A 27,950-nucleotide genomic window follows, 5' to 3' on the forward strand; every position below is an offset into this window, starting at 1 on the left:
TACACAATCATGAACTAAATTATAATGTCATTTTTATTAGTAGAACGGTATTTTGCAGGACCCTAACCAAATGGATGAAACACAGGTTCTTTAAGTAAAATTGGGTACAAACTTATACACGGTTATACCCGATTTTAAATAAGGAGCTTTTAGGCTCTAGTAATTATCATTGGTTGTGACTCACATCCTCCCAGCCCCACCCCCCTCCAGGACATCACCGAGTGTGGACAATTTGACGTTAATGGTTTTGTATGGAATGAAGTATCTCATTGGATGGCAGGCTCATACTTCAAGAAAAATAAAGTCAAAAATCAAAATCAAAATCTTTTAAAATAATTTTATAAACTGAATACGAAAAAAATGTTCTAAAATTTTAAAAATGAACTGGACATGTTTCAAAAAAAGATGATGTAATGGAGAAAAGGAAGAAAAACCGCCTGCAAAGCTCTTGGCTTACACAACAGCACAAAAGTCGAGATTCAAGCCGAACCAATTCAGCCAAATCTTGTAGTACTAACAGAAATTTTGTTTTTGAACAAACTGATGTAAGTTATGCTATTAATATGGTTAGATAGAGTAGGTATTGTCATTGGGAATGTCCTGTGAGATCATCATGTTTTAGGGTGAGGTTTTTCAGAATTCTAAAAAAATAAAAAAATTTTTGTAATTAAATTTGATATTAATAAATTAAAGGTTCTACAAAAAAGATCAGGTCAACAAGAAAAAGTGATAACGTAAGTAAAACCACATGTCTACGTTGCAACACCATCAGAAACTTCTTCCAACCGTCACTTGACTCATCTTGCTGTTAGATCATGATTAGTATTAGATCATGTCCGTCCGTTTGTCTTTCTGTCCGTCCGTCTGTCCTTATGTCTGTTTTCGTTTTTAAATAGAGGTGGGTGGCCTTAGCTAGGGTGTTATAGCCCTGTTGTCACCTGCCTATGTATGTGTCGTTGTTTTTCATGTACATGAAGTTTTGAAATAATAATAATAATAACATCACTACGAGAACAAGTTTAATATCCAAAAATTTAATATCAAAGTCGGCGGTGAACTATAGCGCAATTACACTTGAACAGCGAGTCGTTGCCACGTACAACAACCTTTATACACTTTACGTACTTCTACCTTTTATTTCAACTTGAAAGAATTTATAATCTGGACTATATTTTTTACCACTTACCTTGATTTCTTAGTAAATAGTTATAGAAAGAAAAATAACGTGTTGTCAAAACTGAATTCCAGCTAACACTTATTAAATTCCTGGAAATGAAAGCGAAAGGTATGATCGAGACTTCCGCTTGACATAATTATCGAGAAGAATATACACTGGCGGTCAAAAAGAACTGCTCAAAACAAGTTAAACTGCTCTCAAATGAACATAAATGTCCCACTAACAATATATACGAGTAAATATAGACTAGATTACATGCTAAGCTGTATGAAATATTAATACTTTGTTGATCTTCCTTTGGCCTTATAATTGATGACGGCCTTACACCGGCTTAGCATACTTTCTGTTGAGGTGGTAATCTTAGAGGTCATAGGAAATTCATCCTATGGACAGTCTTTACAGCAACGCATAAATCATGGACCCTTTATGAATGAATTCCGTTCTTGCGCTATCCCCTTGACAGTGTCCCACAGATTTTCAATAGGGTTAAGGTCTTTTGACTGTGCAGGCCAATCCATTTCTGTCACACCCTCTTCCTGCAACCATTGTTTGACTATATCTTGGAAGTGTGGCAGGTTGCATTACATTATTGAAATATTGTTTGGAATAAGAGAATTAAACAAAATGTCTATGAAGCTCTCTCCTATATTCGCTTCTTTTTCATGAATTTGTATCTAAACAGTTCTTTTTGACCGCTAGTGTACAATAAAAAATAGAATGTCACGATTCCTGTTACATACGATAATAGCAACATTTGAGCAGTTCTTTTTGACCGCCAGTGTATTTTGCATGAATCATAATGAAATCAGAGAATTCAATATTTCATGTTACACTGCACAGCCAGAACGTTCTAGTGCTAACAATTTGACGTTTGTTGTTAATAGTTTAATACTGATTGTTTGAAAGGTTTACGTTTTAGTGTAATTTTGTTTTTATAGTATATCTGGCCACTAAAAAACGTCTGGCACTCATTGGGAACAGAGACCATTTTGGCAGCCCAGACCAGTACATGTTTTCGTTCTCGTGGCGCTTTCGCGCGTGTACACGAGTCTACTTGGTCTAATATTATGAGCATAATAATAAACCATATAGACTCGTGTACACGCGCGAGCGCCACGAGAACGAAAACATGTCTGGGCTTCCTATATGCATAGACACTACAAAAGCAAGAACAAAAGCACAATTCTGGTAAGATAAAGTTACGTCGGGTTTAATACGATGCCATTTACGCTTTTAATACTAAAACTTATGGCTAATATATCATAAATGAAATAATCTCTGCTCCACAATGCGATTATATATTCATGCACACTTTTCAAATGCATCAACTGAAATATTTTCTGTATTTCTATAAATTAAAATATACAATACAACAATACAGTTGTAGAAAGACCTAACGTTTTTTAGAAGCTTTTGCATCCAAAAGAGCCAAAAGAGAGTGGATATTATCATGAATACTGTATATAACATGTCAAATTACCTAGATACCTCTGTTACATTCTGCCTGGACATTACTTTAAAAAACATGATCAAAGACAAAATTAGCAAAATTGAGGAAGACAAGGGGGGTTGACCATCTAAAGAATGCCAAAATATTTCAACTATAACTTCTCAACTTGGAAATTAAATCTCCAAAAATAGTTTTACATCCTTAAGCCTGTGTTTTTTATGTATATTTTTATTCATTGGTGATAGCAATTGTTAGTGGTCATTGATGTCTACCTATAAAAATGATCTAGTCTTCACTGATAACCAACAATGGATTGTCAAACATTGCCAATGAATTATGTCGTATATGGAAATCAGGCTTTGTGATCACCAGTCTCATGTACCATACTTCTGGCATCTCAGATAGTCCAAAAACGTATACCAGCTAACAATTTCAAAAGTACAAAACAAAACCAAATCCAAAGATCAACATTGCCAAAATTACAATTATTCTCCTTTAAACAGTGATGGAGAGCTATGATATTCAATCCAAGCCCAAGGACAAGAAAAAGGCAGACTATTTCTTAAGTCTACCTAATGAAGTCCTGGTGAAGATTTTCTCTTACCTTGAAATCCATGATGTCATGTATCTCAGCCTAGTATGTAAGCGGTGGAACAGTGTTTCCAGTGCAGATTCTTTGTGGGGAAAATTTGTGCCAAAATACCCAGGAATAAATCTCCCAAAAGCAAAGACCCAAAAGAATATTTTTCGAAAGCTCTGGTCTGATGGAGTCCAAATTGGAAAAGAAAGATGGTTGCCCAACCCACTGCCTGATCTTGTAGAATATAACATTTCATTGGAGAAACATAATAAAGAACATATTCCGGAAGAAAGTGATGAAGTATTTTCACTGTCAAAGTGTATGCTTTATCTTCGTTTAAATCAACTTTATCGTTTCACTACTGATGAAGTAGAACATGATGATCCTCTCATGGGGGAAATTGTTCATACAATTTGTGATAAACTAGGACACATTTATAAACCTGGTGATGAGGAGCCTGATGTTCCTGTACCGGATACAACATCTCTTATAGACATGGTCTTTTTTGGAGATAAGAAATTTGCCATGTGGATGATTGCCTATTGCTGTTACGATTCACGAACGAGTGAGCATCGTTTTCTGAAGGAAAACGAGAAACTAATCGATGAAGAAGGCCGTATTAACGGCCGAGGAGTCGGTGATGCTTTCTTAGTTCCGGGAGGAATGTGTTTGAGCAAGAGCCTTTTTGATCAAATTCGAAATATTGTTGTTGGTACAAATGACCGATTTATAATTTATAATGTCGCTCTTAGTTATAGAAATGAACAATTTGACGAACTTCCCTATGCGAGGCAAATTTTAGTTAGCGACACAGCAGTCGTTCTTTGTGCGAGCCGAAGATTTGCAACCTCGTAACCTCTAAATTCAAAGGTGATGTTTGAAACTTTTAACCCTATTTTCAGGGTAATTGTCAAACCAAATAACTATTGATTAAATGTTACGGGGTTTTGCATTTGGATCAAGGACGTCAATCCAGAAGAGAGGGGTTGGAAACAAATATCTAATTGTCCTCCAATTATTAACGTTTGTGACAAAATCATTTTACTTCGCGATTCAAATGTTCGATGTATAATTAATACAAATACATTTTACTATTAGCCTCGCACTAAACTATACCTGAACCTTATGTTGGGAGTGATACGACTGCAGATGTCGACCACTCGACCCCAGCGTTATAGTCGGTTCAAAGTTGAATGTTAACACATGGACATCATCATTCAATTTCAAAAAACAGGTAATGTAATCAACGTCTTATCCCCAAAATGCATTTGCGCCCATAATATGGACCTTTCAGATTCAATGACAATATTTCCCCTTATTCTTGTTAATTTATGACCATATAAACATGAAAAACCAATAACAACCGAAAATTCCAAAATTAGTTTCTGTGATGCTTTTTTATTTAACTGGTAATTTTAAAAGGGTATATTGCCAGTACTTACAAAATCGAACTTAAAAAAAACAATGTTATAACAATGAAACACTTATATATAGAGAGGTTTTAAAGGGTCTTAATTTCGAGTGGTATTATACACACTTCAAATTCAAGCCAGGAACAGTTGATGGAAAAATGAGTCAACTATAGGTCCTCTGGCAGGAATCGAACGAACTACTGCAAAAAATGTCCGTTTTGTAGTTCATTCGACCCAGTCAAAATCTCGATTTGTAAATGTCTGTCTGTCCGCGTAAATCTATGCGAAATTTACTCAAATATCAATTTGTAAATGTGTCTCTCCGCGTTTATACGAAATCATTGCTATTGTACATTGATCATGAACTGGCAAGTTCTTGGAGAAAAGATACACTCGCACAAATAACAGAATACTGTGGCAAGAGCATTGCACCGGCATCGCGAAAGCGTAGGTTCGATTCCTGCCGGAGGACCTATACTTGACTCATTTTTCCTTCAACTGTTCCTGGCTTGAATTTGAAGTGTGTATAATTCCACTCGAAATTAAGACCCTTTAAAACCTCTAAAATATAACTGCATCAAGTGAAGTGCCGAAAATCATAATTGATTTACCTTCACTTATATATATAGTTATATATTTTTAAGAATAAATGGACATGAAATTTTTATCATCGTTACAACTTGGCATCCCAGGGAAAAGACTTATAGGAGAAGCTTTCATAGCTAAAAACAATTTACTCAATTCGACACTTTGTTGAGAAAATCCTGTGGGTACGTTTTTAGCATAGAATGTGGTGCTTTTGGTGAGGGTATTCGATGGTGAACAACACGCCGCTGTCCACAAGTACGATGGCACATTAACCCTATACCCGTTTCCTCCTGGTGTATTTGAAGGTCCAATAAAATCACTGAACCCTGATCCACCAAAGAACCTTTGCTCGTTTTTCCCATATGTTGATGGTATGCAGCCGACAATGACGTGCAAAGGAGAACCTCCACAGTTGTTTTTTGCCCATTTAATGAGCATTGATTCGTGTTTCTGCCATGATCCCGAATTTAGACCGCCAAATTGTGGAACTGCGTTTGTATATACGAACGTTTGTTGACTTCTTATCAAATTAGGTGTACCGCGACCATAATTGGCAGCAACCAAGTGGCCTCTGTGAACAGTGGTTTTAAGACCTTGTGGTCCAGTGTTTGGACAAACAGTAAATACCGGAAGTAGCATCTTATTTTTTGCTTCGTACCAATTACTTTCAATGTAATACACTTTTTTAGTTAGTGATTCGTAGCATAGCTTGCGGTTTAATGTGTCTTTATAATCATCATCATTTTGTTGAAAAGATGGGTCTGCCATTTCGGAGCTTTGCCTAAATTTATTCGAAGGTCGTTTGTATGCAGGGTCATTATACTGATCAGCAGTCATAACAATTGTAGCGGCAAGTGGGATGCGATTTTTACAATCAAAAATAATACCAAAGTTCCCAGGCTCACAAATTTCAGTAGTTTGTGGTGTACCTAAAGATGTAACGTCCGGGATGTAATTTCTCAGAACTCCTGCTGAACCAGAAAAGGGATTGAAGGTATTTTTACTGGCGTCATATGTACAGGCACCAATAAAATTACAAGCACAGTTGTTCTTCAAACCATTTCCTGCGCAGTTAGCTTCGATCTTCGAGAAATGCACCAAATATAGATTCACCAACAAAAGCAAGCAACTTTGTATTCCAGTCGTCATTGTCGAAATCGTTGTGATCTATATAAAACAAATTAATAAATACGTCTTGATCACTGAGAGAAATATGCCCTATTTCACTGTACTGTAGATTTAACGGAATGAAAACTTTAGCTAGAACTATCCATGCATTGAATTACCTGCATGGAGAGTGGGCTACATGGGAAAGCAGCTAACCTCAGAAAAATCACAGGGAAAACAAGTCAGGTAAATTTTCACCCTAAGTCATGAGAAGGGGGGGAGGGAAATTGAAAAAACCGCGGTAAAAACAATCGTGTTTGCGAGCAACAGTTGACTGGGAAAATTAGTCACAGGCCAAAGTGACGTTTTTAAAAATAATGAAAGTTTAGCGATTTGACCTATGTATGATGACCGATATATATATATATGTCTGATGGAGATGAACCCTAATGAAGGTGTACACAATCAATAATATCAGTAATGAGTAAATGCCCGCTCGCCTTAAAACTGATAATTACAACCTACCTTAAGTTAAAAGAGTGAAGGCCGTTTTCCACTTTAACCGTATCGTAGCGAAACTTAGCTTATCTCATTGTTGTAAAGTCATTCGTTCTGGTCGAATACTTCGCAAACAAAGAAATACGCCACGTTACGTTACGATACGGTTGAAGTGGAAACTCTTCACATCACTGCACTCCGTGACATGCGCGAAGTACGTGTCTTGGCGTATTCAGAATGTTTTCTCTCCATGCAAATAGAAATGCTGAGTGCATGCATGTGGAGTGGGCGTGGTTTATCACGAGTGTTAGCCTGTAATGCAAGGTTTGCATATATCAAGTTAAAAAACAATTATCAGCATTTTCTTTAACATCTGCTTTCCGGAATCCCAAATCATACTTCCTCTTTCAGTCCTGATCTTATCTAGTTCTTGCTTTTACGATTGTAAGTCACTGGCATTGAAAGCACCATAAATGCATATAATACTCATGTATATAATCACTACAAGTGAAAATGAGATGAATGAATCAAAAATAGCCTCAATCGTGACAGTAACAAGTAACAAGTAGAAATAATCAACGATGTTGTGGTAGTAATATATGTATGTTTGATATATTGCATGCATGTAACGATTCGTGGAAACAGGAACTAGAAAGTAATCTGCATGTGATAATCCCATGCTTTATTGTAATTTGAAATTGGAATTTTGTGGCGTATTAGTCGGAACAAATAGTCATTTGCAAACAGTCTTCAAATAGTGCACTATATCTATAGATTCCGGCAACAGATTAATGAACTGCTTTGGTGAGAAAAGCGAAAAAACGAAGGTAAGTCTGATAAAGTTAAGTTGCATGGAATTGGGAGAGATTCAAATCGATTGATTAAACTACACACCGTGATTTTGTTACATCGCTGACATTGCATTCTGCACATCCGAAATACTCGTCTTCAGCATATTCTGTCTAAAAACAAATATTTGTCCCTGCGAATGATGTATATAGCTATATTTTGAAAATTCATACAATTTTTGAAGAATGGAAACAATTATTACTTTTATTGATGAGGATAATTTAGTAGGGGTAACTGATTTATTTAATGTAATATCATTGATTTCATATGATAAATAAATTCCAGTGGTGTTTTACAAAGGGGGTAATTACCATTTTAACCCAGTGTTCATTTTAGTTTCAAGTGTTTTTTTAACCAGGATTCAGTACGGCCTTCCGAACTATTTGAGCAAGATGTTCAATTAAAAAAGCGAATCGAAGAAATGGAACTTCAGGGAAAACGAAAAACTGATGAACAAGATGGGTGGCCTTCAGGTCACTTTCATTTCATGAAAGTAAAGGTATTTTATTTTAATGTAATGAATTAGTATGATTCTCATAAGTGCATGAGAAGTAAACATGACTTGTGAAATTTTCGAGCATAAGAACTTTTCCAAATCTCTGAGGTTAAAGGGTAACTAATCTCCTGAATGGCTGTCGAATTCCTCGCGACATATATATACAGGGTGTATCAAAAAATGTCCCAAATGTTAAATTTTCGTTTTTCTCGATATTTTGCAGAATTTGGCAAATTTTTGTGTTCCTAGAGATAGTTAAGACTTCTCTGGTATACCAAGGCGAAGTTTGGTTTTTCATTAACAAAATTATGTTACCGGGGGGGGTGTTCCTTTCCACTGATATTTAGAGGGCTTGCGCGCAAAAATGTGAAGCTGAAATTGAGATATTATTTAGCTGTCTAAAAGTAGGAAAGCTTTTTAATAAACTGTCAACGTTTCAGGAAAAATAATCTTACTGGGAGCAACGCGCGACCCCTAAAGGTGACAAATATTTGAGTGACTCAAATTTCATTGCGCGCAATAGATTAAATGCATCGTTGATTTTAGTGTGACCGATCTCATGCAAGGCTGGGCAAATGAATAAATTAAAGCGAGAAACTGAACACAAAAACAAAGCGATTTATTCGTGATGTTAATCCTCAGCATGTCCACCATTTCTTTTTAAGCAAACCGCGACTCGTCCGAGCATAGTAAACACTGAACAGCGAACCATTTGTCTGTCCTGCCTCAAATTCTCTGTGATAGTCTAAAAACGAATGCCAGCCAACAATTTCAAAAGTTCAAAACGAAACCAAATCCAAAGATCAACATTGCCAAAATTACAATTATTCTCTTTTAAACAGTGATGGAGAGCTATGATATTCAATCCAAGCCCAAGGGCCAGAAAACAGCAGACTATTTCTTAGGTCTGCCTAATGAAGTACTGGTGAAGATGTCATGTATCTCAACCTAGTATGTAAGCGGTGGAACAGTGTTTCCAGCGCGGATTCTTTGTGGGGAAAATTTGTGCCAAAATACCCAGGAATAAATCTCCGAAAAGCAAAGATCCAAAAGAATATTTTTCGAAAGCTCTGGTCTGAAGGAGTCCAAATTGGAAAAGAAAGATGGTTGCCCAACCCACTGCCTGATTTTGTAGAATATAACATTTCATTGGAGAAACATAATAAAGAACATATTCCGGAAGAAAGTGACGAAGTATTTTCACTGTCGAAGTGTATGCTTTATCTTCGTTTAAATCCACTGTATCGTTTCACTACTGATGAGGTAAAACACGATGATCCTCTCATGGGGAAAATTGTTCATACAATTTGTGATAAACTAGGACACATTTGTAAACCTGGTGATGAAGAGCCTGATGTTCCTGTACCGGATACAACATCTCTCATAGGCATAGTCTTTTTTGGAGATAACAAAATTGCAATGTGGTTGATTACCGATTGCTGTTTCGATTCACTAACGGGTGAGCATTATTTTCTGGAGGAAAACGAGAAACTAATCGATGAAGAAGGCCGTATTATCGGCTTAGGAGTTGGTGATGCTTTCTTAGTTCCGGGAGGAATGTGTTTGAGCAAGAGCCTTTTTGATCAAATTCGAAATATTGTCGTTGGTACAAATGACCGATATATAATTTATAATGTCGCTCTTAGTTATAGAAATGAACAATTTGACGAACTTCCCTATGCGAGGCAAATTTTAGTTAGCGACACAGCAGTCGTTCTTTGTGCGGGCCGAAGATTTGCAACTTCGTAACCTCTAAATTCAAAGGTGATGTTTGAAACTTTTAACCCTATTTTCAGGGTAATTGTCAAACCAAATAATTTTACGGAGTTTTGCATTTGGATCAAGGACGTCAATCCAGAAGGGAGGGGTTGGGAACAAATATCTAATTGTCCTCCAGTTTTTAACGTTTGTGACAAAATCTTTTTACTTCGCGATTCAAATGTTCGATGTATAATTAATACAAATACATATTACTATTAGCCTCGCACTAAACTATACCTGAACCTTATGTTGGGAGTGATACGACTGCAGAAGTCGACCACTCGACCCCAGCGTTATAGTCGGTTCAAAGTTGAATGTTAACACATGGATATCATCATTCAATTTCAAAAAACAGGTAATGTAATCAACGTCTTATCCCCAAAATGCATTTGCACCCATAATATGGACCTTTCAGATTCAATGACAATATTTCCCCTTATTCTTGTTAATTTATGACCATATAAACATGAAAAACCAATAACAACTGAAAATTCCAAAATTAGTTTCTGTGATGCTTTTTTATTTAACTGGTAATTTTAAAAGGGTATATTGCCAGTACTTACAAAATCGAACTTAAAAAAAACAATGTTATAACAATGAAACACTTATATATAGAGAGGTTTTAAAGGGTCTTAATTTCGAGTGGTATTATACACACTTCAAATTCAAGCCAGGAACAGTTGATGGAAAAATGAGTCAACTATAGGTCCTCCGGCAGGAATCGAACGAACCAAAATGATTTGACTACTGCAAAAAATGTCCGTTTTGTAGTTCATTCGACCCAGTCAAAATCTCGATTTGTAAATGTCTGTCTGTCTGTCCGCGTAAATTTATGCGAAATTTACTCAAATATCAATTTGTAAATGTGTCTCTCCACGTTTATACGAAATCATTGCTATTGTACATTGATCATGAACTGGCAAGTTCTTGGAGAAAAGATACACTCGCACAAATAACAGAATACTGTGGCAAGAGCATTGCACCGGCATCGCGAAAGCGTAGGTTCGATTCCTGCCGGAGGACCGATACTTGACTCATTTTTCCTTCAACTGTTCCTGGCTTGAATTTGAAGTGTGTATAATTCCACTCGAAATTAAGACCCTTTAAACCTCTAAAATATAACTGCATCAAGTGAAGTGCCAAAAATCATAATTGATTTACCTTCACTTATATATATAGTTATATATTTTTAAGAATAAATGGACATGAAATTTTTATCATCGTTACAACTTGGCATCCCAGGGAAAAGATTTATAGGAGAAGCTTTCATAGCTAAAAACAATTTACTCAATTCAACACTTTGTTGAGAAAATCCTGTGGGTACGTTTTCAGCAAAGAATGTGGTGCTTTTGGTGAGGGTATTCGATGGTGAACAACACGCCGCTGTCCACAAGTACGATGGCACATTAACCCTATACCCGTTTCCTCCTGGTGTATTTGAAGGTCCAATAAAATCACTGAACCCTGATCCACCAAAGAACCTTTGCTCGTTTTTCCCATACGTTGATGGTATGCAGCCGACAATGACGTGCAAAGGAGAACCTCCACAGTTGTTTTTTGCCCATTTAATGAGCATTGATTCGTGTTTCTGCCATGATCCCGAATTTAGACCGCCAAATTGTGGAACTGCGTTTGTATATACGAACGTTTGTTGACTTCTTATCAAATTAGGTGTACCGCGACCATAATTGGCAGCAACCAAGTGGCCTCTATGAACAGTGGTTTTAAGACCTTGTGGTCCAGTGTTTGGACAAACAGTAAATACCGGAAGTAGCATCTTATTTTTTGCTTCGTACCAATTACTTTCAATGTATACACTTTTTTAGTTAGTGATTCGTAGCATAGCTTGCGGTTTAATGTGTCTTTATATCATCATCATTTTGTTGAAAAGATGGGTCTGCCATTTCGGAGCTTTGCCTAATTTATTCGAAGGTCGTTTGTATGCAGGATCATTATACTGATCAGCAGTCATAACAATTGTAGCGGCAAGTGGGATGCGATTTTTACAATCAAAAATAATACCAAAGTTCCCAGGCTCACAAATTTCAGTAGTTTTGTGGTGTACCTAAAGATGTAACGTCCGGGATGTAATTTCTCAGAACTCCTGCTGAACCAGAAAAGGGATTGGTATTTTTACTGGCGTCATATGTACAGGCACCAATAAATTACAAGCACAGTTGTTCTTCAAACCATTTCCTGCGCAGTTAGCTTCGATCTTCGAGAAATGCACCAAATATAGATTCACCAACAAAAGCAAGCAACTTTGTATTCCAGTCGTCATTGTCGAAATCGTTGTGATCTATATAAAACAAATTAATAAATACGTCTTGATCACTGAGAGAAATATGCCCTATTTCACTGTACTGTAGATTTAACGGAATGAAAACTTTAGCTAGAACTATCCATGCATTGAATTACCTGCATGGAGAGTGGGCTACATGGGAAAGCAGCTAACCTCAGAAAAATCACAGGGAAAACAAGTCAGGTAAATTTTCACCCTAAGTCATGAGAAGGGGGGGAGGGAAATTGAAAAAACCGCGGTAAAAACAATCGTGTTTGCGAGCATCAGTTGACTGGGAGAATTAGTCACAGGCCAAAGTGACGTTTTTAAAAATAATGAAAGTTTAGCGATTTGACCTATGTATGATGACCGATATATATATATTAATATATATATATTATATATATTATATATATATATATTAATGTCTGATGGAGATGAACCCTAATGAAGGTGTACACAATCAATAATATCAGTAATGAGTAAATGCCCGCTTGCATTAAAATTGATAATCACAACCTACCTTAAGTTAAAAGAGTGAAGGCCGTTTTCCAACTTTAACCGTATCGTAGCGAAACGTAGCTTATCTCATTGTTGTAAAGTCATTCGTTCTGGTCGAATACTTCGCAAACAAAGAAATACGCCACGTTACGATACGATACGGTTGAAGTGGAAACTCTTCACATCACTGCACTCCGTGACATGCGCGAAGTACGTGTCTTGGCGTATTCAGAATGTTTTCTCTCCATGCAAATAGAAATGCTGAGTGCATGCATGTGGAGTGGGCGTGGTTTATCACGAGTATTAGCCTGTAATGCAAGGTTTGCATATATCAAGTTAAAAAACAATTATCAGCATTTTCTTTAACATCTGCTTTCCGGAATCCCAAATCATACATCCTCTTTCAGTCCTGATCTTATCTAGTTCCTGCTTCTACGATTGTAAGTCACTGGCATTGAAAGCACCATAAATGCATATAATACTCATGTATATAATCACTACAAGTGAAAATGAGATGAATGAATCAAAAATAGCCTCAATCGTGACAGTAACAAGTAACAAGTAGAAATAATCAACGATGTTGTGGTAGTAATATATGCATGTTTGATATATTGCATGCATGTGACGATTCGTGGAAACAGGAACTAGAAAGTAATCTGCATTTGATAATCCCTTGCTTTATTGTAATTTGAAATTGAAATTTGGTGGCGTATTAGTCGGAACAAATAGTCATTTGCAAACAGTCTTCAAATAGTGCACTATATCTATAGATTCCGGCAACAGATTAATGAACTGCTTTGGTGAGAAAAGCGAAAAAACGAAGGTAAGTCTGATAAAGTTAAGTTGCATGGAATTGGGAGAGATTCAAATCGATTGATTAAACTACACACCGTGATTTTGTTACATCACTGACATTGCATTCTGCACATCCGAAATACTCGTCTTCAGCATATTCTGTCTAAAAACAAATATTTGTCCCTGCGAATGATGTATATAGCTATATTTTGAAAATTCATACAATTTTTGAAGAATGGAAACAATTATTACTTTTATTGATGAGGATAATTTAGTAGGGGTAACTGATTTATTTAATGTAATATCATTGATTTCATATGATAAATAAATTCCAGTGGTGTTTTACAAAGGGGGTAATTACCATTTTAACCCAGTGTTCATTTAAACACTTTAACCCAGTGTTCATTTTAGTTTCAATTGTTTTTTTAACCAGGATTCAGTACGGCCTTCCGAACTATTTGAGCAAGATGTTCAATTAAAAAAGCGAATCGAAGAAATGGAACTTCAGGGAAAACGAAAAACTGATGAACAAGATGGGTGGCCTTCAGGTCACATTCATTTCATGAAAATAAAGGTATTTTATTTTAATGTAATGGATTAATATGATTCTCATAAGTGCATGAAAAGTAAACATGACTTGTGAAATTTTCGAGCATAAGAACTTTTCCAAATCTCTGAGGTTAAAGGGTAACTAATCTCCCGAATGGCTGTCGAATTCCTCGCGACATATATATACAGGGTGTATCAAAAAAATGTCCCAAATGTTAAATTTTCGTTTTTCTCGATATTTTGCAGAATTTGGCAAATTTGTGTTCCTAGAGATAGTTAAGACTTCTCTGGTATACCAAGGCGAAGTTTGGTTTTTCATTAACAAAATTATGTTACCGGGGGGGGTGTTCCTTTCCACTGATATTTAGAGGGCTTGCGCGCGAAAATGTGAAGCTGAAATTGAGATATTATTTAGCTGCCTAAAAGTAGGAAAGCTTTTTAATAAACTGTCAAAGTTTCAGGAAAAATAATCTTACTGCGAGCAACGCGCGACCCCTAAAGGTGACAAATATTTGACCAGGGGCGTGCTGGCCAGGGTCGAGACAATGGGAACTCGTTGTGGGCCCCTGGCATAATGGGCCCTTTAGACCATAAATTGAAATTTGAAAAAGTGTTAAATACACAACAGTTTATAAATTAAAGCAACCTTTATAGAAGAGTTGTATATTAGCTAAATCATGATGATGTCCTAGACCTGTATTATTAAGAGCTATTTTATTTGCATATCAAGTACGTGGCCAAAGTTAGCGTCTCGTTACAGAATCGCGTCACCGTGTAAGGTTACTTGAAGTACTAGTATTCCTGCAACCTTCGTGTCATACAGTATAATAAAGTGGAGACAGTTTGTCTAGTTTGTTTTTGTTTGGATCGCGCCTTTGGGCCGCTAAAATGTTACTTATTCGTTGTTCTTCTTGAAGACCCAGCACGCCCTGAATATTTCATTGCGCGCAGTAGATTAAATGCATCGTTGATTTTAGCGTGACCGATCTCATGCAAGGCTGGGCAAATGAACAAATTAAAGCAAGAAGCTGAACACAAAAACAAAGCGATTTATTCGTGATGTTAATCCTCAGCATGTCCACCATCTCTTTTTAAGCAAACTGCGGCTCGTCCGAGCATAGTAAACACTGAACAGCGAACCATTGGTCTGTCCTGCCTCAAATTCTCTGTGATAGTCTAAAAACGAATGCCAGCCAACAATTTCAAAAGTACAAAACAAAACCAAATCCAAAGATCAACATTGCCAAAACAATTATTCTCCTTTAAACAGTGATGGAGAGCTATGATATTCAATCCAAGCCCAAGGGCAAGAAAACAGCAGACTATTTCTTAAGTTTACCCAATGAAGTCCTGGTGAAGATTTTCTCTTACCTTGAAATCCATGATGTCATGTATCTCAGCCTGGTATGTAAGCGGTGGAACAGTGTTTCCAGTGCAGATTCTTTGTGGGGAAAATTTGTGCCAAAATACCCAGGAATAAATCTCCCAAAAGCAAAGACGCAAAAGAATATTTTTCGAAAGCTCTGGTCTGATGGAGTCCAAATGGGAAAAGCAAGATGGTTGCCCAACCCACTGCCTGATTTTATAGAATATAACATTTCATTGGAGAAACATAATAAAGAAAATATTCCGGAAGAAAGTGATGAAATATTTTCACTGTCGAAGTGTATGCTTTATCTTCGTTTAAATCCACTTTATCCTTTCACTACTGATAAGGTAAAACACGATGATCCTCTCATGGGGAAAATTGTTCATACAATTTGTGATAAACTACGACACATTTGTAAACCTGGTGATGAAGAGCCTGATGTTCCTGTACCGGATACAACATCTCTCATAGGCATAGTACTTTTTGGAGATAACAAAATTGCAATGTGGTTGATTGCCCATTGCTGTTTCGATTCACTAACGGGTGAGCATTATTTTCTGGAGGAAAACGAGAAACTAATCGATGAAGAAGGCCGTATTATCGGCTTAGGAGTTGGTGATGCTTTCTTAGTTCCGGGAGGAATGTGTTTGAGCAAGAGCCTTTTTGATCAAATTCGAAATATTGTCGTTGGTGCAAATGACCGATTTATAATTTATAATGTCGCTCTTAGTTATAGAAATGAACAATTTGACGAACTTCCCTATTCGAGGCAAATTTTAGTTAGCGACACAGCAGTCGTTCTTTGTGCGGGCCGAAGATTTGCAACTTCGTAACCTCTAAATTCAAAGGTGATGTTTGAAACTTTTAACCCTATTTTCAGGGTAATTGTCAAACCAAATAATTTTACGGAGTTTTGCATTTTGATCAAGGACGTCAATCCAGAAGGAAGGGGTTGGGAACAAATATCTAATTGTCCTCCAGTTTTTAAGGTTTGTGACAAAATCTTTTTACTTCGCGATTCAAATGTTCGATGTATAATTAATACAAATACATATTACTATTAGCCTCGCACTAAACTATACCTAAACCTTATGTTGGGAGTGATACGACTGCAGAAGTCGTCCACTCGACCCCAGCGTTATAGTCGGTTCAAAGTTGAATGTTAACATATGGATATCATCATTCAATTTCAAAAAACAGGTAAGGTACTTGTCAAATTTACGCTGGAATGTAAAGAATCTGGGAGTCTGGGTGAAACTGGTGAATTTCTACCGTTCAAAATTTCACACGATCCAACTCTGTCGGATTCAATTGACTTCTGACGTATGGAATGTGGTGTTATTTGATAAAGCTGTAGTACTGCATTGGGTTGATTCGCTGTCCACACTATATGCACATTGCAAGTCGAACGGAGTGAACAAACTGTAAAACATCCATCAGAAGTGAATTGGATCGTGTGACCAGACCTTAATGTAATCAACATCTTATCCTCAAAATGCATTTGCGCCCATAATATGGACCTTTCAGATTCAATATCTCCTTTTATTCTTGTTAATTTATAACCATATAAACATGAAAAACCAATAACAACCGAAAATTCCAAAATTAGTTTCTGTGATGCTTTATCTTATTGGTAATTTTAAAAGGGTATATCGCCAGAACTTACAAAATCAAACTGAACAAAAAAAAACAAGCTATTTCATCACAATGAAACAAAATTGTTATCATCGTTACAACTTGGCATCCCAGGGAAAAGATTTATATGATCAGCGTTCATTCTTGAAAACAATGTACTCAAATTGAAACTTTGTTGAGAAAATCCTTTGGGTACGTTTTTAGCATAGAATGTGGTGCTTTTGGTGAAGGTATTCGATGGTGAATGACAACACGCCGCTGTCCACAAGTACGATGGCACATTAACCCTATACTCCCTATACCAGTTTCCTCCTGGTGCATTTGAATGTCCACTAAAATCACTGAACCCTAATTCACCAAAGAATCTTTTCTCGTGTTGCGGATATGTTGATGGTATACAGCCGACAATGATGTGCAAAGGAAAACCTCCACAGTTGTTTCTTGCCCATTCAATGAGCATTGATTCGTGTTTCTGCCATGATCCCGAATTTAAAAAGCCAAATTGTGGAACTACGTTTGTATATACGAACGTTTGCCGACTCAAACCAGGTGTACCACGACCATAATTGGCAGCAATCAAGTGACCTCTGTGAACATAAGTGTGATCTTCTATATATCCATTGTTTGGACATTCAGTAAATAACGGCGGAAATACCATATTTTTTTCATAGTACCAATTACTTTCAATGTAATAGTCTTTTTTAGTTTGTGATTCGTAGCATAGCTTGCGGTTTAATGCGTCTTTATAATCATAGTCATTTTGTTGAAAAAATGGGTCTGCCATTTCGGAGCTTTGCCTAAAATTACCGTGAGGTCGTTGGTATGCATGATCATTATACTGATCAGCAGTCATAACAATTGTAGCGGCAAGTGGGATGCGATTTTCACAATCGTATATAATACCAAAGTTTCCAGGCTCACAAATTTCAGTAGTTTGTGGTGTACCTAAAGGTTTACGACGGGCTAAAGATGTAACGTCCGGGATGTAATATTCTCCCAGAACTTCTGCTGATTTAGAAAAGGGATTGAATCTTTTATTACTGACGTCATATTTACAGGCACCAATAAAATTACAAGCACAGTTCATCAAACCATTTCCTGCGCATTTAGCTTCGATCTTCGAGAAATGCACCAAATATAGATTCACCAACAAAAGCAAGCAACTTTGTATTCCAGTCGTCATTGTCGAAATCGTTGTGATCTATATAAAACAAATTAATAAATACGTCTTGATCACTGAGAGAAATATGCCCTATTTCACTGTACTGTAGATTTGCAACGGAATGAAAACTTTAGCTTTAGCTATATATATATATATATATATAGAACTATCCATGCATTCAAGTACTTGGCGAGTGGGCTAAATGGGAAAGCAGCTATCCTCAGAAAAATCACAGGGAAAACAAGTTTTCACCCTAAGTCATGAGAAGGGGAGGGAAATTGAAAAAACCGCGGTAAAAACAATCGTGTTTGCGAGCAACAGTTGACTGGGAAAATTAGTCACAGGCCAAAGTGACGTTTTTAACAAAAATGAAAGTTTAGCGATTAGACCTATAATTATATGATGACGGATATAATGTCTGAGATGTAATCAGTAATATGTAATGAATAAATGCCTGCTCGCATTAAAACTGATATCACAACCTAACGTAGGTTAAGAGTAATTCTTCACATCACTGCACTCCGTGATATAAAGTACGTGTCCTAGCGTATTCCGAATGTTTTCTCTCCATGCAAATAGAAATGCTGAGTGCATGCATGTGGAATGGGTGTGGTTTATCACGAGTATTAGCCCGTCATGCAAGGTTTGCACATATCAAGTTAAAAAACAATTATCAACATTTTCTTTAACATATATATGCTTCCCGGAATCCCAAATAATATATACTTCCTTTTTCAGTCCTGATCTAGTTACTGCTTGTAGGATTAAATCAATTAATGGTATTAAATTGACTTTGAGAGTACCCACAACCTACCGTAAGTTAAGAGTAACTCTTCACTTCACTGCACTCCGTGATATAAAGTACGTGTTTTGGCGTATTCCGAATGTTTTCTCTCCATGCAAATAAAAATGCTGGGTGCATGCATGTGGAGTGGGCGTGGTTTATCACGAATATTAGCCTGTCATGCAATGTTTGCAAATATCAAGTTGAAAAACAATTATATCAGCATTTACATATTCTTCCCGGAATCCCAAATCATATATACTTCCTTTTTCAGTCCTGATTAGTTCCTGCTTTTACGATTAAATCAAATAATGGTATTAAAATGACTTTGAGAGTACCCTATAATGCATTAAAACATGGTTATATGGGCTACAATATTGCACATACTGAGTGCAGCGACTTATATATTGAACTCACATGTATCGGCTCAAAATTTTAACACAAAACTGCATGATATCCATAAAAAGGTGTGCTTCATCACGAGTTTTTTAGCCGGTCAAAGGTAAAAGAAAAACAATAATAAGCAATAAAAAAATTTTACCTTCCTAATCTTATCTAGTTCCTGCATACTTCTACGATTAAACCACTGGTATTAATATGACTTAGAAACAGAAAGCACCATAAATGCATATAATACTCGTGTGTATATATAATCACTACAAGTGAACATGAGATGAATGAATCAAAACTGTCCTCATGTGTGCATGACAGTAAAAAGCAGAAATTACCAATGGTTTTGATGTTAACAAAGATATTCCTCCCACTATATATACGCTAACTTTTATTATATATTATCTGACAGACGATGTTGTGGTAGGAATATGTTTAATATCAGTCAGTTCATGATGCATGGTGATGCGTACCACCGTACCGTCTATATATATACACATTCCTAAGACAATCATATGCACGACTTTAGCTCCTATTTATACATACGGCCTATTGGGAAATAGTCTTTAAAACATAACTTTATCACGCATTTAACACATGGTCAATGGTGCCCCGTGCACTGAGTGAAAGACAATATGTCATTATCCTTCTCGTTTTATGTATAGTCTCAGCGACTTGTATATTGAACCTATACATGTATACTTTAATATAAGTCAGTCTAAATATTTAACGACAAAACTGATATCCACAACCTACCGTAAGTTAAGAATTCCTCTTTACATCACTGCACACGCGGTGTTATAAAACTCGTCTTGGTGTATTCAGAATATCATATTTTGTACGAGGTTGATTTTGTCTTCATGCAAAAAAAAATGCTGAGTGTGGAAAAGCATTTTCTTTAACACCTCATGCAGTGCTTCCCGGAATCCCAAATCAGACTTCCTCTTTCAGTCCTGATCTTATCTAGTTCCTGCTTCTACGATTGTAAGTCACTGGCATTGAAAGCACCATAAATGCATATAATACTCATGTATATAATCACTACAAGTGAAAATGAGATGAATGAATCAAAAATAGCCTTAATCGTGACAGTAACAAGTAGAAATTATTAACGATATTGTGGTAGTAATATATGCATGTTTGATATATTGCATGCTGTGACGATTCGTGCATTAAAACAGGAACTAGAAAGTAATCTGCATGTGATCCCATGCTGTATTGTAATTTGACACTGGAATTTGGTGGCGTATTAGTCGGAACAAATAGTCATTTGCAAACAGTCTTCAAAGAGTGCACTATATATTTTATAGATTCAGCAGATTAATGAACTGCTTTGGTGAGAAAAGCGAAAAAACGAAGGTAAGTCTGATAAAGTTAAGTTGCATGGAATTGGGAGAGATTCAAATCGATTGATTAAACTACACACACCGTGATTTTGTTACATCACTGACATTGCATTCCTGTATATTTGAAAATTGATTGGCATTGATGTATATTTTGAAAATTCATTCCATTTTTGAAGAATGGAAACAATTATTACTTTTATTGATGAGGATAATTTAGTAGGATTAACTGATTTATTTAATTTAATATAAGGGGGTAATTACCACTTTAACCCAGTGTTCATTTTAGTTTCAATTGTTTTTTTTATCCAGGATTCAGTACGGCCTTCCGAACTATTTGTGCAAAATGTTCAATTAAAAAAGCAAATCGAAGAAATGGAACTTCAGGGAAAACGAAAAACTGATGAACAAGATGGGTGGCCTTCAGGTTACTTTCATTTCATGAAAATAAAGGTATTTTATTTTAATGTAATGGATTAATATGATTCTCATAAGTGAGAAGTAAACATGCATGACTTGTGAAATTCTCGAGTGTAAGAATCTCCGAGGTTAAAGGGTAACTAATCTTCCGAATGGCTGTCGAATTCCTCGCGACATATATATACTAGCAGCCACATGGAGTGCTTCACATAATCACATTCCTCGATTTGATTATAAACAAGTTCAAGTTTGAATTTAGTTTTAGAATTTGACACATGCTCCAGCTCACCCAATGTTAACAAACTAATTTTTTATTAACTAATTTCTTAGGTTCATTGATAGTTTGACATTTTCATTATTGACGCGTTGGTCAATAAAGCATAAGTTTGCATGACACCCCCCCACTGATCCTGACTCGAATTCGCATAAATTTTGATTGTAGATATGGAAGAGATATGTGAAGTGTCTTCTCATCGGGATATTACTAACCGGGGCAATATTTCTATCATATTTTATCTGGAGTGCAGTTTCTCTAAATAAGAGGTAATGACTCAACTATCCATATTCGTATTTTGAGGGTCAGACTAAAGCTTGGTTCACACTTAAGAATCCTAAAGTGTCATAAGAATTTGGGATTCCCTTTTTCTGAGGTCACTGGTGTGCAAAATGCTTTGTCTATACTCTATCGGAAAGTAATACAATGGATCCCCGATTCTTAGGAGCGGGTGTGAACCAGGCCCGACTATATTTGAATTGCGTATAGATTACGAGTTTACTGCTTATTTTCGAACTCTTCTGATTAGACCGAAGCGCGTTGATGAAAGCAAAAAGACGGATCTTCATATGCATTTTGGTAAGTTGACATTGAGCAAGGTTGCCTTTGTTGTTTTGCCGTAGCAAAAGCGTGAAAGTGTTTCTGCCAAAATAAATTTCTATATATACAGTGGCGTAGCCAGCCTGACGATTATGTCGCCCTATATAAATTTCGAGCTATTATAATTATTCATGTCTTTAGAAATCTATTGTTTTCACAGCGGTCAGTGAACACTAAAATATTAGCATAGCGGGACAAATCGACAGGCTGGCTACGCTACTGTATATATACCAAAGTATAAAAGTACTAAAATGTTTCGCAATATTTTCTAGGAACAAAAACTATTCGGCAATGCTCAGATACGAACCAAAACCCAAATCTCAGAAACACTTTCCCAGATTTGGATTACGCTTTCCTGGGGTATGATATTATCAAAGGTTACCCCAATTCTAATGGTCATGATCCTGGTTTCGCCCATCAAATATTCTCTGCTGATTACAGTAAAGATCAACAAACAGCCGATTGTCGTTACAGTATTCCTAAAGGTTTGTCTGTCATCCCTGATGTATCCTGTGTAACATCTTTCACCTCGACGATCATACAGAATACGTTTGAACTACACAAATCTCTTTCAACATCAGTCTCAGCAAGTGGTGGTTTTGGTGCTTTTAGTTTTTCTGCTAGCTCAAGCTACAAGAAAACATCATCTGAAGTCTCGTCGGGAGAGAAAGTATACATTACATCTTCAGCGAAATGTTCTTATTACTTCAGTAGAGTTGATTTCACTGACCCTCCACCTCTACATCCAGGGTTCATCCGCTCAGCGAAATCATTAGAAAGAAACCATACAACAGCCAACTTAATAAAATTTGTGAAGTATTATGGAACACATTTTCCAACAACTGTGGTATTTGGAGCACGGTTTCTGAAACAACACAGCATGAGTTCACAGTCGTACAAAACAGCGTCTTCGAGATCCATCAGTGTTTCAGCGCAAGCAAGTTATTCTGGTTTAATCAGCGTCAGTGGAGGATTTAGTTTAGACAAAAGTGAAAGAGAAGCGGCCTCACAATTCTCTAAAGAAGTTGAAACAACGACAGTTACTGTTGGGGCAGCTCCACCAAGCAACGGGGAGGCTGCTTACTGGGCAGCAACTGTCAAAGAAAATCCTGTACCAACATCCTATAAAATTCAACCAATCTCTAATCTATTTACCAGTGTGTTTATGAAAGACACTGGGATCAATCACGATTTCTTAAGAAAGAAGTTAGTTGGAATTGAAAAATCTTATTGCGAACAATTACTCCTTGCAGGAACTGTGAATAATTGTGACGAATCCGTCTCCGTGGGGATTATAATAAACAAATATACTCTCCCAAATGACATTTCAAAATTCACAGCTGCAACAGAATCATCTTGTATTTCAAGATGCTTCGAACACCTTCACTGCTTGGCTATAGTTTATACAACCACGTCAAATGACAATTGCTTTTTCTATGACGCAAATCATGAACATATTATCCAGGATGAATCGAATGGCAAAGCGAAGATAATAATATTTCCTACCAGAATTAGGGATGATAAGAAAGATTTTAAGGTGAAAAATCTTCGTGTCTCAACCCAAGCTCGTCCGAATAGTACCACAACGGTTGATGCGAAATCGTGCAGGAAAACATGTGACCAGGATTCTTCTTGTGATGTTTTCAGTTTCTGCAGTGCGAAATCTTCCTGCTCCAGTGAAAGAAACAATTGCAGGTTGTATTCATCCAAGTCGGTGATCACATTTGAAAAAGCGGAAAATAAGTTTGAATGGATCACGTATTTTATTTCCTGACATTAATTAACCTATACTCTACAATATTTACTCAATAACTTGTCAATTGATAATAAATCACTCGAATTAACCTTTTTCATAACCTGAATGACATTGCGTAAATCTTATGGTAACAATTTAGAACCATAATTTTCTTATCAACCAACAGTGAAATAATAAACAGCAAATTTTTGCTCAATATAAACATGCAAATATTCCTCACCTTAAAAATTTTTCACGAAATATATCCACAGGCATCAAGATCCACAAACGAAATATTCCTGTGTGTCCGATAAAACGTTTCGAAGTAAAACCGTTTTGGAGGGTCCATCACATTTTCTAAAATTTTAATTACTCTATGGTAGCTGTAGTTAATGTATAGTTAATGATTTTGATGTATTAACGAAGTAAATTAATTCTGTGTAATTTTTAATTTTTTTCCTGCGTTGGTAGTAGAAAACGTCGTAGTTTCTAGTTGGTAGTATTGCAACTGTACACAATCATGAACTAAATTATAATGTAATTTTTATTAGTAGAAACGACAAAATATTCTTCACTTTCTGATGCGGTATTTTGCAGGACCCTAACCAAATGGATGAAACACAAGTTCTTTAAGTAAAATCTGGTACAAACTTATACACGGTTATACCCGATTTTAAATAAGTAGCTTTTAGGCTCTAATAATTATCATTGGTTGTGACTCACATCCTCCCAACCCCACCCCCCTCCAGGACATTACCGAGTGTGGACAATTTGACGTTAATGGTTTTGTATGGAATGAAGTATCCCCGGTTAATGGCAGGCTCATACTTCAAGAAAAATAAATTCAAAAATCAAAATCAAAATCTTTTAAAATAATTTTATAAAAATACGAAAAAAATGTTCTAAAATTTTAAAAATGAACTGGACATGTTTCAAAAAAAGATGATTTAATGGAGAAAAGGAAGAAAAACCGCCTGCAAAGCTCTTGGCTTACACAACAGCACAAAAGTCGAGATTCAAGCCGAACCAATTCAGCCAAATCGTGTAGTACTAACAGAAATTTTGTTTTTGAACAAACTGATGTAAGTTATGCTATTAATATGGTTAGATAGAGTAAGTATTGTCATTGGGAATGTCCTGTGAGATAATCATGTTTTAGGGTGAGGTTTTTCAGAATTTTTGTAATTAAAGGTTCTACAAAAAAGATCAGGTCAACAGGAAAGAGTGATAACGTAAGTAAACCACATCGATCACTCCCAGAACAAGATTTTCTTTAGGATTTTTTCTGTATTATGTTATAACTTGTAATTAATTATGACTGGCAAATATACAAAAATGATGTTTTTAATAGTTCATTGATTGTACTAGCAAAACTGAGAGTTTGAAATCTCTCTCACTAAATTTTAGACACAGTCTCAAACGAGAAAAATCTTTATTAAAAAATCTTTCCTAATTGTTTATCATTTATAAATTATAATAGTCTCTTATTGCTACCAATACAATACTTAGGCTACATATGCTAATGACTATACTATGTTTGACCTATATTGGTAATTATACATTATTAGAACCTTTTTCTTTAGTAAAGCTGGAGTTCATGTGATCAGCAATGCTCCATCTGGAATAGCAAGGTTTGTACAGTACAAAATAAGAGTGATGATACATTACAAAGCAAAAGTAAAAGCATTAAAGGAAATATACAACTTTTCCTTAAGTATTTTTATATATAATTTATATTCTTATGTAGTATTGAACTTGACCCCATATTTATTTCTATGGATGAAACAAAATGGATGTTTAATGATTTGGAAAGCCAGATTCCTTGGCAAGAAAAAAACATTAAGGTTCAAGGTACATAATACAATATAATATTCGAATACTGCACCCTGATGTATTTAGGAATGTTGGTTATTTCAATATTATGGTAAAGCACTGACCAGTATTAGTTAATTAGTATGTTTTAGAAGCATTAAATAAGTGAACTCCAGCCATTATTTGTTTTAGGTCATTATCACCGTCAACCTCGTCTCACTGCCTGGTTTGGAGATTTTTCTTATGAATATTCAGGACTTACTCTGAAACCTTTCCAGGTAAATTTTGTTCATCTTTTTGTCCAACCAGAATTTTGTCCATCTTCCGTTAATAATTACTCTACAACCAAACTGAAAACTATACTTTACTATTCTGTAAAGTGATAATTAATGTAAATACTATAATGCTACATTCTTTAATTCAGTGGTCGCCGCTTCTTAATATGTTACGCGAGAGGATTTTGAAGATGACAGGACTCACCTTTAATTCAATGTTGGCAAATCTTTATAGAAATGAAAAGGATAGTGTGGTATGTATATAAATCACTAAATTGAAAAATTACCTTCAATTGTTAGTATTGATCCTTGTGTTGCTTAAGATTGACTCAGATAATTTAACCAACAGATATCAAACCCTGAATGCCACTCCGAATTAATACTCTGTATAATATGGACATTTTTGCCGCAGAATCTATTCTAATTTAATTAGGATTGGCATTCAGACGATGAGTCATCACTTGGAACTGATCCTACAATATGCTCCTTGTCATTTGGAGAAACTAGAAATTTTGAAATGCGAAAGAAACCTGAAGATGTAAGTTAAGCGATGCTGTCTTTCCTGGATGAAAAATGTTCTAGTGATAAGTAAAAAAGTTAACTATTTTGTTTCGGTTTTTGTTTTATTTTGGTATTATTTCATGTTCATGTTTTAAAGATCAGGCCTTAAACGTACGTACTGTACGTGATCCATCTTAATAAATGATTAATTTACTAGAGTTAGAATTCGTGTGTGAGAATTAAATTATTGAAGTTAATATTTAAATAAAACAGAAAAAAAAGAGGCAACAAATGTATTTTTTATTCTCATAAGGTATAATAATTTATCTTACCATTTTGTTTTAAATATGATTAATTTACACACATAAACCTTTATTACAGAGAAAAACTTTGACCTGGAAAAAAACAGCATATCTGTGATCATTTTTAGGGAGATGATTATTCTGACGTTGAAACAATAAAAATACCACTGCCATCCGGTAGTTTGTTAATAATGTCTGGAGCAACTCAATCTGATTGGCAGGTAGGCTGCGAGGAAAAATATATGAAAAATATCATATAATCAAGTCACTCTTCAGTTCTGTGTATAGAATTATAGTTACTGCACGTAGGTTAAATTATATTCCGTCGCAGATTCTATAAATCATCTGAACTCAAGTTTGCATAGATTATCCGGTTAATTAACTGATGAAAGTTAGGGAACTGACATTGAATGTCAGTTCCCTAACTCTTTGCTTTTTGGTTTTGTTTGGAATTACCAACGTATTTGAGCTGTGTTAGCGGTTGTATCAGACAGTTTGTGATCTAAATATTGTTAGGACATGAAACGAATGAAAATTACAATCTGCATTTCAACAATTAAATTACGTTCTATATCGATATGGATCGAGTAATCTGGTAGTTTGGGCAATCTGGTATTTATGCGCGAAAGACGAGATGAAAGAGACACTTTTTCTTCAGTCGCCACTTGTTTTTTATCAACTAACACTTAGCAAGTAACGTGGCAATGCAGTCAGAATGCAGAATTTGCAACACTATTCTATTTAGTTTTTTACGAATACTAAACCTTTTTTTTACTATTTCTGAATATCTGTATAATTATAGTATTTTTTGTTTTAGCACCGTATTCCAAAAGAATATCACAGTCGAGGACCTCGTATTAATTTAACATTTAGAAACATAATACTCAGTCATGATACGTAGTTTTTTGTGATGTTATAAATTTTTGGATGTCAATCATTGCTTCCGTGCCAAAAATAACCATAAATGGCATACAACGAGATTGAAAATTCTAGAATACATATACATAACTATGCAGAGTACATTTGTGATTATGTCGTAGATTTGTGATTATTGATTATTTTTCTTCGCAATAATTGTGTACATTTTTAGCTATTGTAAAATGAAGACAATTTTTTGTGTAAATATTATTAAAACAACCTAATACGGGATCATATTGTTCGTTTATTTTCCTTTTTAAAAACATCTTTGTCGAGAGGAACGTTTTTTCTAAGAACAGAACCAAAATCAAACTAACTACAATTTCTCTGATTCAGAGCAAGATAATGATTCAAGAATTAGAGAAGAAATACTCTGGCTCTTGCGG

The 27,950-nt window shown here is 35.7% G+C and overlaps 1 protein-coding gene and 1 long non-coding RNA gene across 6 annotated transcripts; both read left to right on the forward strand.

Moving 5' to 3' along the window:
* The first annotated feature begins 359 nt into the window (after positions 1 to 359).
* Positions 360 to 27,788, forward strand: LOC114535655 (alpha-ketoglutarate-dependent dioxygenase alkB homolog 3-like). Of its 5 annotated transcripts, none has more exons than XM_028556945.1 (9): positions 360 to 545; positions 694 to 734; positions 25,340 to 25,387; positions 25,504 to 25,607; positions 25,761 to 25,846; positions 25,993 to 26,097; positions 26,277 to 26,381; positions 26,775 to 26,867; positions 27,464 to 27,788. In XM_028556945.1, the coding sequence occupies exons 1-9, from the start codon at positions 414 to 416 to the stop codon at positions 27,545 to 27,547; spliced, it is 798 nt and encodes a 265-aa protein (XP_028412746.1). In that variant the 5' UTR covers positions 360 to 413; the 3' UTR covers positions 27,548 to 27,788. The 5 variants fall into 5 exon arrangements, with proteins under 5 accessions (XP_028412746.1, XP_028412744.1, XP_028412742.1 ...); XM_028556944.1 differs by lacking the exons at positions 360 to 545; positions 694 to 734 and adding exons at positions 24,660 to 24,838; positions 24,948 to 24,988; XM_028556943.1 differs by lacking the exons at positions 360 to 545; positions 25,340 to 25,387; positions 25,504 to 25,607; ... (3 more) ...; positions 26,775 to 26,867; positions 27,464 to 27,788 and adding exons at positions 1,200 to 1,285; positions 2,116 to 2,365; positions 2,873 to 4,427.
* On the forward strand, positions 21,647 to 22,001 carry LOC114535656. The gene is made up of 2 exons (XR_003688342.1): positions 21,647 to 21,690; positions 21,951 to 22,001. It is a non-coding gene; the product is annotated as an uncharacterized LOC114535656 (long non-coding RNA).
* Positions 27,789 to 27,950: the final 162 nt, after the last annotated feature.

Source organism: Dendronephthya gigantea, unplaced genomic scaffold, assembly GCF_004324835.1.
Source record: "Dendronephthya gigantea isolate DGI-Jeju-01 unplaced genomic scaffold, DenGig_1.0 000122F, whole genome shotgun sequence".
Taxonomy (NCBI): domain Eukaryota; kingdom Metazoa; phylum Cnidaria; class Anthozoa; order Malacalcyonacea; family Nephtheidae; genus Dendronephthya; species Dendronephthya gigantea.